General features: G+C 51.2%; 1 protein-coding gene across 1 annotated transcript; it reads left to right on the forward strand.

Moving 5' to 3' along the window:
• The first annotated feature begins 566 nt into the window (after nt 1-566).
• On the forward strand, nt 567-16,649 carry Hrob (homologous recombination factor with OB-fold). The gene is made up of 10 exons (XM_032912661.1): nt 567-782; nt 2,337-2,387; nt 6,572-7,639; nt 9,479-9,562; nt 10,875-11,015; nt 11,506-11,614; nt 11,853-11,938; nt 12,266-12,391; nt 13,703-13,817; nt 16,095-16,649. Exons 1-10 carry the CDS (start codon nt 780-782, stop codon nt 16,184-16,186), a joined length of 1,875 nt encoding a protein of 624 aa, XP_032768552.1. The 5' UTR covers nt 567-779; the 3' UTR covers nt 16,187-16,649.
• The last annotated feature ends 22 nt before the right edge of the window (nt 16,650-16,671 follow it).

Raw genomic sequence — 16,671 nt, forward strand, 5'->3', positions numbered from 1 at the left:
TTGAACATTTGCTTAGCACGTGCGAGGCTCAAAATCATCAAATCCCTCCTCATTCACCACAGGATGATGACACATGAATTTCTCAGGATCTCAGCTCTGGAACTTGCTCTCTAGCTTTTCCTGTCTCTATCAATCAGCGTTGGCCTAGAAAGTGTGAGGCCCTGCATTCTATCCCCAGCACTACGTAAAACCAGTTGCTTATAATTCCAGCGATTGGAAGGTAGAACAACAATCGGGAGTTAAGATTATTTTCGGCTATAAAGTGAGTTTGAGGTCAGCCTGGGCTACCCGATCGGCTGGGTTCTGGTGAGGATGAAGTCACTCTCAAATCACCAGTCACTAGTGTGCTCAACAAAAAAGAAGGGAGAATAAGGTGTCCAAGATTTCCCCAACCTCCTTCTCAACCGGAACATGGCAGCCGGCTGGACTCGAGGGGCCGCTTGGGGGCGACCGAGAGCCCTTTGATTTTTCCCTTTAAGGCTGAGGCGGAAGACCGGCGGGAGAAAAACTTTGTGTCAGCGGGATAAAATTGGGGCCTTCCCTTTAAGAGGGCGGAGCTACTGTTATGGCGGCGGCTTCGAAAGCCGCTTTGGGCGCACATTCTTAGGCGACCCTCTCTCAGCTTCCGCTGCGGTCTCTCCGAGACGCTTCTCTCTGACGCTGCTCTGGGGATACTGTCTGGCACAGTTCCCCACTTTACATCAGGGTCGAGTTGGAGGTGAACCCCTCGAGTCTGATACGGCCGGGCCAATCCACCGGCCGAGCCACGGACTGTCGTCATGGTAATGCCGCGTCTACAGCACCAGGGGTGGGTGTGTGTGGGGGAGTGGTGGCGGGGGGGGGGGGGGGTGGCGGGGGGGGGGGGGGGGGTGGGGGGGGGGGGGGGGGGGGGGGGGGGGGTGGGTGGGGGGGGGTGGCGGGGGCGGGAGGTAGAAGTTCCAGCTGCGAGGGAAGCCAGACTCCGGGTTGGGGTTTGGGATCGCGGGCTCTGTTAGCATGGAATCTGTCTGGTAGGGACTGGGTGTAGTCTGCAGACCTGGGTTCTACTTAGGAAGGGCAGGAGACCTTATGAAAGGACCCTCCCTGGACATACAGACAGACCCTACAGACAGACTACAGACAGAAAAATAGTCATCAATCTCCGTGACTTCAAACATCTCTGTCTTTTGGAATCATCTCCCCTTAACCATCGTGACCCTTGAAGTGACTGACATTCAACTCTCCCCTCCCTCCTCCTCCTCCTGTTTTTGGGGGAAGGGTGTCCTTGAAACAGCCTTTCTGCCTCTGGTTATCCTGTAACTCACTACATAGAATAGACTGGCCTCGAACTCACAAAGTTCCACCTTAGGTGTTCTGGTATTAAAGGCATGAGCTACCACCATGCCACACCTCCTATCCCCTACCAAAGCCCTGGCTATGGGTTTGACACTCATCTGAGCCTGCTGTCCATAAAGAAGAACCATAGACTGGTGCAGTCCACCTTCTGGGGAACTTAGCCTTCGGGCTTTGGACCTCTGTAGAAAGAAATCACTGGGGCTGGAGAGATGGCTCAGCAGTTAAGAGCACTGTTCTTCCAGAGGTCCTGAGTTCAAATCCCAGCAACTACATGTTGGCTCACAACCATCTGCAATGGGATCTGATGCCCTCTTTTGGTGTGTCTGAAGACAGCTACAGTGCACTTTTATATTAAAAACAAATCTTAAAAAAAAAGAAAAGAGAAGAAAAGAAATCACTGACTTGATTCTCAGAAACAAGTGCTCCATGTGTTGGACATTTATGTGTTGGACAGACCTTTGAGATGTTGTTGTAATACTCAGGCCTGTTTCCAGAGGTGGTGCAGGCAACTGATCCCAAGCCTTGGGAAAGGAAAGGATCAAGAGTTCAAGGTCAGGGGCTGGGCAGGACCCACACGGTGGAAGAAACCAACTCCCTCAAGTTGTCTTCTGACCTCTACACCCACACAGTGGTGCTCCCCACCCCCACTAAATTATTTTTTTATATAAGAGTTGAAAACTACCTTTATCAACATAATGGTTTGAGGCTATGTTGGGCTATTTGAGACTCTTGGGCTGACCCTGAAGAACTCTCCCTTAGCAGTCTCCTCTCTTTTCCCATCACCCCTTTCTAGGAGTAATTCAGACATATATTATATATGTAATTGATTTTCTTCTCCTTTTTTTCTCCTTCAGTACCAGCCAAACACAAACCATTAAAACAGTACACTTGAGAGTCTCATTAGAGCCGGGGGAGGGAGTCGGGGAAGGGAGGTGTAGTGAAGACAGAACGTTGTTGCGGTGGTTTTCCTCCAGTCTCAAGTGCTTTGTTTTCTTTTTCAGACGTGTGGTTTTCAGAAGTTGTTTTCTGTGGAAGAGGACTTTGAAGATGAGGTAGGGAACTGTTGGTGACCCGAGGTAGCAAAAGATGCCCAAAGATGAAGACAGCCAAGTTCAGAACGTTTGGCGCAGTCTCGTCAGGCTGCTTTTTTTTTTTTTTTTTTTTTTTTTTTTTTTTCCGGAGCTGGGGACGGAACCCAGGGCCTTGTGCTTGCTAGGCAAGCGCTCTACACTGAGCTAAATCCCCAACCCCGGCTGCTTTCGATAGACATGTCTTTCATCCTCTTTTTTTTAAATCTATCACAGGCTGACAACGTAAATAAACGTAGGCAGTGACCAACCTGGTCCTATTTAGTTGGTGCAACTCGCTTGTATTGTCGGTCCAGTACTAAGAGGCTCAAGCAGGAAGCTAGGAACCCAAGGCTGGCATGGGCTACATAGCGAGACTTTGTCTAAACAACAGCAGCATATTTAACTGTCTTTGTTTTCACCACAAGGTTTCTCTGTGTAGCCCTTGCTGTCCTAGAACTCACCTGGTAGACTTGACTAGCCTGGAGCTCACAGATGTTTACCTGTCTCTGCCTCCCAGAGTACTGGGATTTAAGGCATGCATTGTCACTGCTGCTGGCTGTATTTAACTGTCTTAAAAATAAAACAAGCCAAGTGTGGTGGTGCACGCCTTTAATGTAGGCAGCGCTCGGGAGCCAGAGGCAGGCGGATCTCTGTGAGTTCCAGGACAGCCAGGGCTATGTAGAGAGACCCAGTCTCAAACAAAACAAAACAAAACAAAACAAAACAAAACGGCTGGGAGTGTAGGTAAGTGGGTACAGGTTCCTGTTATTATCTTTGAGCCCTGACCTCACTCAATCCCCGAGCTCCCAATAAAACCAGGTACGTGAGGTACACCTGTAATTCCATCATTTGCTAGGTGGAGGCAAACCCGTCATAAGTTCAAGGTCATCCTCGGCTGCATAGAGAATTCAAAGCTATTCTGGGCAACATGAGATGGAGGGAGGGAGAGAGAGAGAGGGAGGGAGAAAACAAATAAACAAAAACCAAATTAGCTCCCTAATTGTAACTGTCATGTCTTTAATTATAAAGGCCTTTCTGGGAGCTGTCTGGAGGGTGATTTCATTCACTTTTATAATAGCACGCCTGAGGAGGGGGGAGAGTGTATAGAGAGCCAGAGTCGGAGGAGACGGCACAGCTAGCTGGATGGCATGAGACCGGAGGACAGGAACAGGCCTGTGAACCAGGCAGGTCACTTTGTTCTCTGGCCTCCCACTTTCTCTAGAATGAAGGGCATTGTTGTGTTCCCCACGATTCTCAGGAGACAAGAAGTGAAATGAGACACAAAGTCAACATTTTGGAATCACCCTCGTGTAAGGCTTTTACCCCACACCACTTAAGTGAGAATCTCTGTCAGGGGAGCTTCTTCACTAAGTCACTTACTGGCATGGGAACCAGGGCAAACCCCTTTGTCCTGTGGCCATCCTAGGCCATCTTCAACCAGAGTCTTTTTTTTTTTTTTTTTATCTTTTTTTTTTTTTTTTTCCGGAGCTGGGGACCGAACCCAGGGCGGCAAGCGCTCTACCACTGAGCTAATTCCCCAGCCCCCAACTAGAGTCTTATCTTACGGGGTGCTAGTGATGGAACCATCCAGTCACATCCCGAGCCCTTCCTGAGGAGGTGTTACGGGGTTTGCTGTGTGGCTGTTTGTCTCTAGACAGGTTCACCTCTTGAATTTGAAACCATCCTGCCTAACCTCCAGAGTGCTGGGATTACAGACCTGGCTACAGAGGTATTTTAAAGTACAGTCAGAGACGACCTTACAGGTCTCTGTAGTTGTCTTCATATTCAGAACCAATGGATATAGTTTCGTCTAGGTCCTGGACATTTTGACCTTGATTTGCCTGCCTCTGCTTCCTGAGTGCATGCTGGGATTAAAGAAGCCACTTTTTGCTTCTCAGTTCCTCTCTTCTTTTTTGTAATTTAATTTATGTGATATTCATTTTTTTAAAGAATTATTTTATGTATATGAGTACACTGTAGCTGTCTTCAGATACACTATTATGGACGGCTGTTAGCCACCATGTGGTTGCTGGGAATTGAACTCAGGACCTCTGGAAGAGCAGTCAGTGCTCTTAACCGCTGAGCCATCTCTCCAGCCCCTCAGTTCCTCTCTTAAACAAATAATGGAGGGATGGGGCTCAAGTGGGGCCTAGCTCTAGTTTTTCACCAGTCCAAATCTCCGGTTCTTTCTTTTTTTTTTCTTTTATATATGTATTATGTATGTATTTGAGCATGCATGTTCATGTGGAAGCCTATGGAAGGCAGGCTGGATCTCCTGGAGCAGACAGTTGTGGGTCACTGGGCATGAGTACCGGGATCTCTCCTTTGCAAGAGTAGTCAGTGCTCGTAACCACTGAGCCATCTCTGTAGCCTCAGCAAGTCTCAGATTCTGTACCTGTGCGTAGGGCCATTGTAAAAATTCACTGAGGGTAGGGGTTGGGGATTTAGCTCAGTGGTAGAGCGCTTGCCTAGAAAGCGCAAGGCCCTGGGTTCAGTCCTCAGCTCGGTAAAAAAAAGAAAAAAAAGAGAGAATTCACTGAGGCTTCTAGTAAAATACCTCAGTGCACCTGACACCCAGGGAGGTTATAGGTGTCTGTTGTTTTCGTCTTTGTGGTCACAAATTATTCAGTTACCAACTTTTTCTGGTGTCTGTGTGTGTGTGGGGGAGTGGGGTTGGGTTTTTGTTGTTGTTTTGTTTTTTCTGGTTTTTCAAGACAGGGTTTCTCTGTGTAGCCCTGGCTGCCCTGGGACTACTTTATAGACTGGGCTGCACTCAAACTCAACAGAGATTCTGTTTTGTTTTTAATGAGACAGGCTCTCTCAGTTAGCTTGGGCTGACCCCATAATCGCTGTGTGGTGGAGGACCCTGAACTCCTGGTCCTCCTGCCCCCTCCCCCAGGCTTTACTGCAGGGATTATGGGCGAACCATCACACTGGCCTTCATTGTGGATGTCTGCATTACCAGCTTTGTCAAGACCTGTCCTTACTGTTCAGTTTGGGAGATGTGTCATTAGAAGCTGAGAAGGAACTAGGAAAGTGGCCCTTGTGGGTCCTAGCAGGTGACAGAAGACCTCCAGGGCAAAAATGGGATCCGACTGTGTGATTCTGACCTTTCACACTTTTGTTCCTTGAAAATGGCAGACCGGTCTCTTTCTTGCTACCCAGGCAAAGGATGTTACAGCTAAGTGTGGGCTCTCTGGAGGGAACGGGGCCATCAAGCTTCAGGGTGATCAGGAACTTGCCCTTCTGATCATTGTTATTGTTGTAGCCCTTGGTGTTGCTGGAGTGTGGGATTCTTGATAACGCAGGAATACCCTTTCTCTGACCCGACCTGGGAGAGCAGCCGAGAGGTGAGGGTGGGGCTGGGAGTGGGGTGGGGTAGGTAGGTACCTTCTTGTCACTTAGTCAGCAGTTCTGACTCAAAACACACGCAGAGCGGGTCTGCTGAGCTTGAAGGTGTCAATCTCACCTTGCTTCCCAAAAGCAATCCATACTTAATTTAACTTGCTTGAGAAGCTATATTTAACTTGTGTCTGTTTGGCTGGATCCAGGGGCTGTCTGTCTTCCTGAAGACTGTGTGTGTGCATGGCTAGAGGTAGGGAATGTACCAAGCACGGGGTGCGTGGCCAACCGAATAGCTGCCATAGTCTTGACTGAACTCAGCCAGTCTCCTTCAGAGAGGAATGTGGGGTGCCTTTGGCTTCTTGGTGCCCCAGAATGCTTTTCCTGTAACTTCCCCAGTAAGCCTCCTTCTGGAGACTGAAGAACGAGTGACTACCTGAAAATGTAGCTTTGGGATGCTTCTGACAAAAGTCTGGTGGCCCACTGGTTCCTAGGAATAGTAAGTGGTGAGAAATGTCATTATTGCCTCTCCTGCCATGGTTTCTTACATGTGTATGTGTACACATACATACTATATGCTTAAACAGTAAAGGTAGAAGCTTTTGTTTTTATTTATTTTTTGGAAGCAGTTTTAAATCCCCAAATGCAAAGACCCAGATAGTACTGGCCTAGTAATCCCAGCACTTGGGAGCCAGACGGGTCAGGAGTTCAAGGTCAACCTCAGCTACATAGCAACTTCAGCAAGGCCAGTCTGAACTGTGTGAGATGCTGTCTCAGGAACAAACAGAGCCCTGACGCAAAGCCCGCTTTCTGTTTCTTTGTAGGATTTCTTATCTGCTTTGGAGAATGCAGAGAACCGTTTTGTTAGTGCACTGCCCGGGGATGCCGGGTGCCTGAGACCCGTCTCTTCCAGACCACAGGAGACTCCGCAGGCACAATCCTCAAAACTGTCCCCATCATACCCCGCCTCCAACCGGTCAGTCCCAGGACTATGTTTCCCTACTTCCTGCATGCCAGAGACCATCAAGGAGCCACCCTGCAAAGGAGCCATGTTCCTGAGACCTGCCTCAATTTCCAGCAGCAGCTCAGGCAGTCAGCAAAGAATGACAGGACCAAAAGTGTCCCAGGAGTCATCAGGACGTCAGTCCTCGGCCATACACTCTGGATTTATCTTTGAGAGCTGTCAACAGGGCACTGGTGACTTCGAAGCACCTGATCAAGATGAGTTTGACAAGGCCCTGGCGAGCATGGAGTTTGAGGGAGCTGGCTTGGAGCTAGAAGTTAACCGTGGAGCCTCCCAGATCCTGCCTGCCAAGCACTGTGAGGATCCTGTATTGGCGAAAAAGGCCCGAGTAGCTGATCTGAGTGGATCTTTCCAGGAGGGGCCCATTCTCCACTGTAGAAAGCCATGGCCTTCCTTAAGACCGACTACAGCCGCAGGAGGCCTTCCTGTCCCAGCTACATCAGACGTTTCCATTTCCCATCAAAGGGGCCCCCCCATTCCTGCACCTCAGTATCCACCAGTAGCTGGAAGGACCCTCCAAAATGGCCCACAGAGCTATGTGCCTGGTCAGCCACATCAGTCTCCCAGAGCTTGGTCAAGTGGCAAACCCCGTTTTTCTGGATCTCAACGTCCCCACAGCAGCTCTGCAGCGTTTTGTCAGGGGCCCTCGCCATCCCGAGCCCCAGTGTCTTCTGTTGAATCTCCTTTCAGCACCCCCAGAAGTACTTCCACCACAGTTACTCAGCCAGCTCTTCAGACACCAGTAGTCACCAACCACCTGGTACAGCTTGTCACCGCTACCAACCGGACTCCCCAGCAGCCCTCCCGCCCCTCCATTCGAGCTAAAACCCGCCGCTTTCCTGGCCCAGCAGGACTTCTGCCTCATCAAGTGAGTGACTGGTTGTCCTGGGCTCTAGGACCCAGGGAAGGAAGCAGTGCTCTAGTCTTAGAATATCAGAAGACAGGCAAGGAGAGTGGGGAGACAGGACTTATGAGGCCTGGAGAGATGGCCGAGGCACATGCTTGTAATCCTAACTGGTAAGGAGATGAAAGATTCCTGGGGTTTGCCGACTGACCAGCCAGCTTCCAGGAATTAGCTCCAAGACAGTGAGACCCTGTCTGAAAAACAAAGGAGAGGCTAGAGAGATGGCTCAGCAGTTAAGAGCACTTGTTCCTCTTACGGAGGAACTGGGTTCAATTCCCAGCCTCCACGTGATGGTTCACAACCGTCTCTTAACTCCATTCCCAGGGAAGCCGACATCCTTTTCTGACCTCTGTGAGCACCAGGCGCGTACACACACGCAGGCGAAACAGCTACACAGAAATAATAACGTAATTCCAAAAAGTAAACAATCCAAGGTAGATGGTGGCTCCGGCCTCCATAGGAGTGCATCTAAGGTTGTCCTCTGGCCCCCACATGTGTGCATGTGCACATACGTGCCCGTGTGTACACACACACATAAGGTTTGTAAAGCTATAAAAGTCAGAAGTGGGAAGGGAGGAAGGAGGTGGCTCAGAGGTAGAGCACTTACCTAGCAGATGCCAAGCTCCGAGACCCAACCCCAGCACTGATGGGGTGGAGAGTGGGGCACCCCCCAGGGATTTCCGATATTAGATTAATGGACGTGGGAAGGCACCTTTCCCTGGGCCAGCTCCTGGACTGAATGAAAAAGGATCAATGAGCTGAGCTGTTAGCTAGCCGTCATTGCCCACGGAGCCTGCCATGTGACTGACTCCCTCACGAGGTTACCACTGCCCCTCCATCAGCAAGCTACCCTGTTAGCCAAAGTAAACCTTTAAAGAAAAATGTAAAAAGTGGGCAGGGAGCGTACTTGACAGTCCACCTCAGAAACAGTGCTTAAGAAACAATCTCCTACTTTGTGTGTGTTTGCTGAGTGTCTGTTGTTTGTTAGTCCTAGACAGGAATACTTTCTCACTCCTATTAGCCAAGAGGTAGATACTGGGCAATTTGTTTGGGAAGAGAACAAGCTTGCAGGGCAGTGGAAGAAGCAGGGGAGGAGTGGTTGTGCAGAGGGTGCAGTGCGGGAAGGGGTCTTTACCTGGCCCCCGGAGACACACGGGCTCTGCCTGGCCCTTGCTTGTGGCTTGGGTAGATGAACAGGAGGATCAAAGGGAGGATGGAGACTCTGCTTGGGGGCTGGTCCAGCAATGGGAAGAGCAGGAGATCACAGAACACTTCAGTGTGGCTGGTGTTAGGGGCGACATGAGGACGCTGGGGTCGGAAGTGAGACAGCCCTGAGGAGTTTTGGTGTAGATGGTGGTGGAGCGATGATAAGGTCTCTCAACCCAGTTTTGGTCTGGTTGCAATAGGGATCTCCCTTCCTGGTGAGGGACTGACAACCCCTGCTGTTACTTGCTCTTCCCTGGCCCTTCAAGAGAAACCCTAAGGGTGGTCTGCTCTCCTGAGAAGGGCCTCTGGGAAGGTGCTCAGTAACTCATCACCGATCCCTTCTATCTGGGTTGCTGCCCCCTTCAGGTGGCGCTGGGTCTTGCTCCTGGGGCAGCTCCAGTTTCCTTACATTCTCAGACTGATCCCCAAAGTGTCTTTTTAAAGCTACCAATGAGGCTCTTGAGACTGCCTTAGAGGCAATGTAATATGTGCTAATTGTCCCTGATAGTTTCCTGAACTCATTATGTAACCCAGACAGGACGCTGTACGTGTAAATAACAACTGCTGAGCTCGCTCTCGCCTTCTCTCCCCTCTTAGCACAGCGGGGAGAATCTGGAGGAGATCATGGTTTCCACACCCCAGACTCCGACTCACGGTGCTCTGGCTAAATTCCAGACTGAGGTAACTTCTTCTATGTAAATCTTCACTTCTTGGGCAGCATTTGAGAGCGAGGGTCGTGCTGCTCCTGGCTTGCCTTAGTTGATGCTGCTAGGCCTATACCAAGGGACAGTTGGGGGAGGCAACACTTTATAGACAGGAGAATGAGGCATGAGGCATGTCCTGACACCATGCCTCAAGTCTTCTCTTGCATCTGAGGACCCAGCTAGCTGCATCTTTCCTTTGGGAGGAACGAGTAACAAGTAAGTCTTATGATTTGGTATCTCGAGAACGCTCTCACATCTCTGGGAGCCCAGCGGGGAAGGATCCGCCCTCATCTTGTCTCTGGGAGGTTCCCTTTCAGGGGTGGGGCCCAGCTTCCCTCCGTCCTGTGCTCTTATTGGCTTACTCTATCTTCAGAGCCTCCCCTGCTTTTGATTTTTGCCTTACTTCTTTTTGTTGCAACGCCCCAGGGCTGTCCATGCACTTCAGGTCCAAACCTGGCAGCAGTCATCTAGATTCAAAGTAGTTGTTGAACTAAGGCAGCTAATGGTTAAAACCAGGGGCCTCAAATAAAACATGACTGCCTTCGAAACGCCTAGGCACTCTGCGAGCCTTTGAATATAAACATGTACTGGGGTCCCCACCCCTAAGACTTCCACACCCGGGTGCGTGGGTTCAGAGCCCTCGTTGCTTTTGCAGAACTTTGTTGGGCTCCCAGCACCCACACCGCGTGGCTCACACCTGCCTGTCACACCAGCTGCAGGCAACCCATCACCCCCTTCTGGCTTTGAGCACCGCTTGCACTGGCCCACATCCATACCCATTAAATAAATAAATACATCTTTAAAATAAGAGGTTGGATAGCTTTTTGCTTCATTGTAAGTAAAATCAGGACCTGATTAGAAAAAGAAAGGAGAGGCTGGAGAGATGGCTCTGTGGTTAAGAGCACCACCTGCCTTTCCACAGGCCCCGAGTTCAATTCCCAGCAACCACATGGTGGCTCACAACCGTCTGTAATGGAATTTGATACCCTCTTCTGGTGTGTCTGAAGATAGCTTCAGTGTACTCATGTAAATAAAATAAATAAATCTTTTTTTGGAAAAAAAGAAAGGAAACACTTTATTCTGGCTGCTTAGTGAGAGATACAGAATGTAGCTAGGTTTCTAATGCCACTTTCTGTTCATGACTAATTGAAAGGTGTTCATCCCCCACCCCCGTACCCTGCCCCCAGAGAATTCACTGTTTCTCTCCCACCCATCTGCCTTGCCTCAGTTAAGGGTCTTTCCCCAAGGTGATCGACTAATGCAGGCTCCCCTCTGCTCTGTGGTACCAGATTGTTACCAGTTCCCAGGGATCAGTGGAAGAAGACTTTGGGCGAGGGCCCTGGCTCACCATGAAATCTGCTCTGGGCCTGGATGAGCGAGACCCCACCTGCTTTCTCTATACCTACAGTATTGTCATGGTGCTACGCAAGGTAAGGGTCCTGAGAAGGGAGACTGTGCTGCCTGCTCCATTGCTGGGAGAGACTGTCTGCCACCTCTTACCTGTCCAGTCCCTGGAGGGCAGCCTGGAGTCCCTGGATTGTGTGTTGTCACTGCCTCCATCCCATTGAGCACAGTATCGGGCATGCCTCTGCACTGGCAGGTACAGACTGAGGGGCAGAGGTAAGCACTCTGCCCCTCGAGAGCTCCCTGGTGGTCACACGTGTACAGATACATATTGATACTGTTGACACATGTATCAGTAAATCCTTACCTGTGGCCTGCCATGTCAGCCAGAAAAACTGATACAAAACAAAAGAAACCTAAGAGAAAAAAGGACCTTCCAGCTTTGGCCTCCACAGGGAGCAGAGTGTGTCCCTCCAGATGCCTTCCTCTGCCAAAAGGAAGACTTACCGTCCCCTGGTTGCCATGGGGAGTGACACTCAGGCATGGCTAGCTCAGTGAGTGCCTCTCCTTACGCAGGCAGCCCTCAAACAGCTCCCCAGGAACAAGGTCCCCAACATGGCAGTGATGATCAAGTCCCTGACCCGGAGCACAATGGACGCCAGTGTGGTTTTTAAGGACCCCACAGGTAAGGAGTGGGTCCTGGGTGTTTCTTATGAGTGACCTCTATTGAGGTCAAGAGATGAGCAGCGGGGTTGGGGATTTAGCTCAGTGGTAGAGCGCTTGCCTAGCAAGCGCAAGGCCCTGGGTTCGGTCCCCAGCTCCGAAAAAAAAGAAAGAGATGAGCAGCCCACTTTCCAGCCAAGGGCTTAGAGCCTTTGCAATGCCCTTGACCCTGAGATGGCTTGCCCTCGTGGCTTTTACAGGAGAGATGCTTGGAACAGTGCACAGAATGCTTTTGGAGACACACCAGAATGAGCTGAAGCCTGGCTCCGTGCTGTTGCTGAAGCAGGTAGGGAAGCTCCCTCAACCCCGCTGTCCTTGCTTGGCAGGCTGCCCTCCCTCCACTGCCAACTGAAAAGAGAAGCTGGGCACTGGATTGCTGGAGTGGAGAGCGGTCCCCTGGCCAGCGAGCTGTTCATTGTACTCTTGCTGGGTGGATGGGGGTGGAGAGCTGTATGTGGGGTCCTAAGTGGTTCTTGTTACAGCAGCAAGGCTAAGGCGGAAGTGACTGGTGAGCTTGGTGCCAAGGACAGGAAATGAAAGGAAAGTTGGTACCTGATGGGTTACCAAAGGCGCCATGATCCCTCCAGTCACTGACTCCCCTTCCTAACTCCAGATTGGAGTGTTTTCTCCTTCCCTCAGAAACCACTACCTGAATGTGACACCCAACAACCTGGTCCACATTTACAGTCTAGATTCTGGGGATGGGGACTTCCTCAAGCCACCTCAGCCCTTGCCCAAGGTAAGTGGGCCAGGAGAGATGATGATGGGCACAGCTGTCCTGCCTGGTTTCCCTCAGTCCTTCGTTTATTTGTAAATAAAGGGGGCAAAGGCGTGAAGGGGACAGTTTCCTTGAGGTAAAGAGATGCCTTTGGGAACAGGAGTCTCTCTGCTGCCCCTGCTGCAGCCGCCTGCCAGACGGCTGAGTAACAGGACCTAGAGGAGCAGCTGGTGTCCTGGTGATCCCCGAATGCCTGATGGAAGGCCTGATCATCTGAGAAGTTAGGAGTCATTTGAGAACCAGGCTGAGGGCCCCCTGGGGGTGGTGGCAGAAAATGATAGAGAGTCATGTCTGCGCCAGGTGGCAATGCAGAGTACAAATGGCCTCAGGTGAGCTGGCCCGCCCTCCTGGCCTCTGCCTCTGCCAGGCATGCCCTGGAGCATAACGCTTTAAGAACCGAGGCAAGCTTTAGTGTCTGTCTGAGCAGGGGATGGCTCCTGGCGGTCCACAGGGGCAAGTGCAGAGCCCAGGCCTGATCCTGCTCACTCCGCCCTTAGGAGCCTGGCCTAGAGGAAGACAGGAGACCTGGGTCTTGTCAAAGATCTTAATAACTTTTACTATGACTTTGAGCAAGCCCTGTCACTTCCCCTGTTCCGTAGACCCTGTGTAACCTTCACAGTCACCCCACCTCTATAACCTCCATTGATCTTTAAGTTTTTCCTTCCTCTTTTGAAATGGAGGATTTTGTTGGTTTCTTGGTTTAAAGGTTTATTCATTCTCTTTTATGTGCGAATGTTTCGAGTATTTTGCCTGCATGTATTCACATGTCCTGTGTGTGTTCTTAGTATCCATGAAAGCAAGAAGAAGGCATCAGGTCTCCTGGACCTGGGGTTATAGATGGTTCTGTACCACCAGGTGGGTGCTGGGAATCGAACCTGCATCCTCAAAGAACAGCCTGTGCTCTTAAATACTACTGAACCACCTCTCCAGCCATCTTAACAGCTTATTTTAATCCTAGGCTAGCTCCTCAATACACTGGTGAATGGCCTCTTTACCCTCTACGGTGGTTATACAGAGTCCCTAAAACATTAGACAGGGATAGAATCTGGAAAGATCAGCCTAGGGGTCTGTCTAGTTTAGTTGTCTGATGTTTTGGGTATTTGATGTTTCAGCTCTCTGTCAGCTTGGGCCTGGGTGACCCTGGCCCCGGACCTATTCCCTTTGTCTTTGTCCTTGAGAATCCCTGCTTTTGAGGTCATCTTGGTAGAGGCGCCCCCACCTCAGGGATTTTCAGGGGCGTTAGGCATTGGTAACCAGATCCTCTGTCTTCAGGATCTGGGAAACTCCCATGGCAGCCTCCAGCCTGATGTGGCTGCAGAGCCCACACAGGGCCTCAGAACAGCACAGAACCCACCGGCGTCTCCCGAAGAAGAGCTCCCAGAGGCAGGTAAGGCACACAGCCCTCAGCATCCTCTGGCCTCATACAGCAAGGCTGCTTCCACCCAGCTCCACCTTGTGCCTCCTGCTGCACCTGTATAGACTGGCATAGCATGTTTCCAAAACCAGAGGCTATCTCCGTCAACAAGGCCGCAGACCTAATACACCGGTCAGTGTGGTCCGTAGCTCCCCCGTTTGCTGGCAGTAGCTTCAACTACAGGATGGAACATCACTGACGCCTGGGCGCACGGCACAATCTGTGCCCCATTTCAAGTCCTGGAGGCAGATCCTAGAGACAGACTTCCCACCCTGCCTGTACTCAGAGGCTCTCCAAGGAGCCATCTATCCATGTGGCCAGGGCACTGGGACACAAACCTGCGAGGCCCAAGAGCCACTCTCAGGTGGAGCCATCAGAGACCCAGGCACTTCCTTAGCTTTTTTTTTTTTTTTTTTATTTCTTTTTTTCGGAGCTGGGGCCCGAACCCAGGCCCTTGCGCTTCCTAGGCAAGCACTCTACCACTGAGCCAAATCCCCAACCCCCTTCCTTAGCTTTTGACTTCAGAAATTCAATCCTGCTTGGCCTGGAGGCAGGAAGACTATGGCCAGGGACCTCCAGCCGTGCATTCACAGTACACACTGCTGGTTTACACAGAGCCTACATCGCACCCCTATGCTGGTGTCTTGTGTTGTCTAATCCTGCTCTCTCTTTATAACTGAGCCTGCTGCTGCCGAGCCCGTAGCTGTCGGAAGTTGCTGGTGGTCCCAGAGCGGGTGCCGAGAGTTGGCTGCTCATTCACGCTCTACAGGACCGAAGACAGAAACATAAGTCCTGCTCTTTCCTGAGGGGCTAGCCTTCCCCTGTTCCTCCTCTTCATAAATGGTTTTCTCCAGCTGGCTAGTCAGAGCCCAGCTCCCACAAGGCACCTTCTGGGTTTTTGAGATAGAGTCTTCTACGTAGTCCTAGCCTGCCTGGTAATCACTGTGCAGCCCAAGCTGGTGTCAGACTCACAGCAAACCCTTTGCCTTAGTCACCAAGTGCTGGCCTTAAAGGCAGGCACGGCCGTGCCCAGCCCATTGGGCAACGTTTTCCTTGTTGTGAGCAAATAACAGCCCCACCTGCCCTGAGCACAGCGCTCACTCCTTTCCCTCCCCGCAATGTTCTTGCCAGACCTGGAGCTGAGCTCTTGGGTGTAGTTTGCAGTCTGCCTTCCAGGGCCCCCCATCCTGTCCCGGAAGTAGCATTTTCTACTTGGCAGCAGGCAGAGCCTGAGTATGCTCGCCTGGGGCAAGTAGCTGCACCTTTTTAAAGTTTGCTCACCCAGTAAAGTGAGTTTGACCACAGCAACCACCTTGAGCTGCCCTGGGAAGGGTTGTCAAGGCAGAATGAGCACACAGTAAATATTCACTGCTTACAGACAATGCAGCAGTCGGCCTTACCAGGGTCAGCTGCACTGCCAGCTTTCCATAAGCACGTCTGACAGCTCTGGTCTGGTCAGAAGCCCTTTCTCTTTCTTTCTTCTTTTTCATTTTATCTGTTAAAAGGCAGGCTTGCCACGATGTGTGAAGGTAGAGGACAACTTGTGGGATGCAGTCCTCTACAAGACAGGTCCTAGAGTCACCCACTTGGCTATCGGGCCAGCTTGGAATGGCTTCTTTCAGTTCCCTTTCCTTTTCTGTTTCTGTTTCTTTGCTTTTGTATGGGGGTCAGGGGTGGTGTGTTTGTTTGTTTGATTGTTTGGAGACAGGGTTTCTCTGTGTATCCATGGCTGTCCTGGAACTCCCTCTGTACCCCAAGCTGGCCTTGAACTCAGATCTGAGTGCTGGTATGAGGTGCGGCTCTCTGCTTGGTGCCTTTCATTCTGCATGTCTACTCAGACTCTCCTGGACTAGGGTGCTCTCTCCCACTGTCAGCCCAGGTTGGTGAACTGTCACTCCTAACACCTGTCCCCATTCAGTGAGAAAGTTGCAGTCGGGAGCATCAGAACCCTTCCAGCTCAACACTGCCTCTGAAGAGAAGGGAGCAACACCACCAAAGCACAGGGAACTCCCCACCCATGCTAGAATGGCCCAGGGGTGTTTCCTGCCTGTGGCTGTACATTGTGTCTGCAGGGCCCAGGGAAAGGCAGGCCAGGTCAGTCTCAGACCCATGGCTTAGGCAGGCTGCCCCAGGGGAGCCACCCTTCTGGCTGTGTGACCAGGCCCTCCTAAAGGGCAGAGGCTTCAGAGCTGAGTTCTGTGGGATCCTGCAGTTGTCACAGAATTTACCCCTGTCCACCTCCCTCCACAGATGACCTGGATGGACTCCTGAGTGAGCTCCCCGAGGACTTCTTCTGTGAGCCCAGTGGCTGGAGCTGTCTCAAGACAGGGCACCCACCATGAGCTGGCAGCCTCTGCCCCCACACAAACTCTCGGTGCATCTGGTCACGTCCAAGGGAGAGAGACAGTGTAGCTGGGGACGATTCAAGCCCATGGTCTGACACCTCCCCATGGCCACCTTGGAATGCTCGGTGACAGCCAGACAGTGCGCTGCGTGGCTTGACTACTTCCTCTGGCATGGGCATCCTGGAAATCTGAGCAAGCCTCGCTCCCCAACATCCTTGTCCCTGTCACATCATCCTCCGGCCAATAAGAAAAGCAGGATCCTCCCACCCCGTCTTAACTTTAGAGAGGTTGGGCCTGATTTCCTTGACCCATTGTTCCTCAATTCCTTGACAGCTGAGGAGCCCAAAGGAGCTACAAGCACATCAGAGGCCTGATGGACCTAACTGGTCCACAAGGGTGACGGTGAGGTGCAGGCTACTGTGATTGGTTCTGAAATAAAGCATCCCTTCCTCACCTGCCACCCTGCGTCCCACACCTCCTCC

This window comes from Rattus rattus, chromosome 9 (assembly GCF_011064425.1).
Source record: "Rattus rattus isolate New Zealand chromosome 9, Rrattus_CSIRO_v1, whole genome shotgun sequence".
Lineage (NCBI taxonomy): Eukaryota > Metazoa > Chordata > Mammalia > Rodentia > Muridae > Rattus > Rattus rattus.

Bases quoted from the DNA above. Each gene is read 5' to 3' on its own strand.
- Hrob (XM_032912661.1), top strand. The intron at 2,388-6,571 runs GTAGGGAACTGT...GTTTCTTTGTAG, and splicing joins AAGAGGACTTTGAAGATGAG to GATTTCTTATCTGCTTTGGA. The intron at 9,563-10,874 runs GTAACTTCTTCT...CTGTGGTACCAG, and splicing joins TGGCTAAATTCCAGACTGAG to ATTGTTACCAGTTCCCAGGG.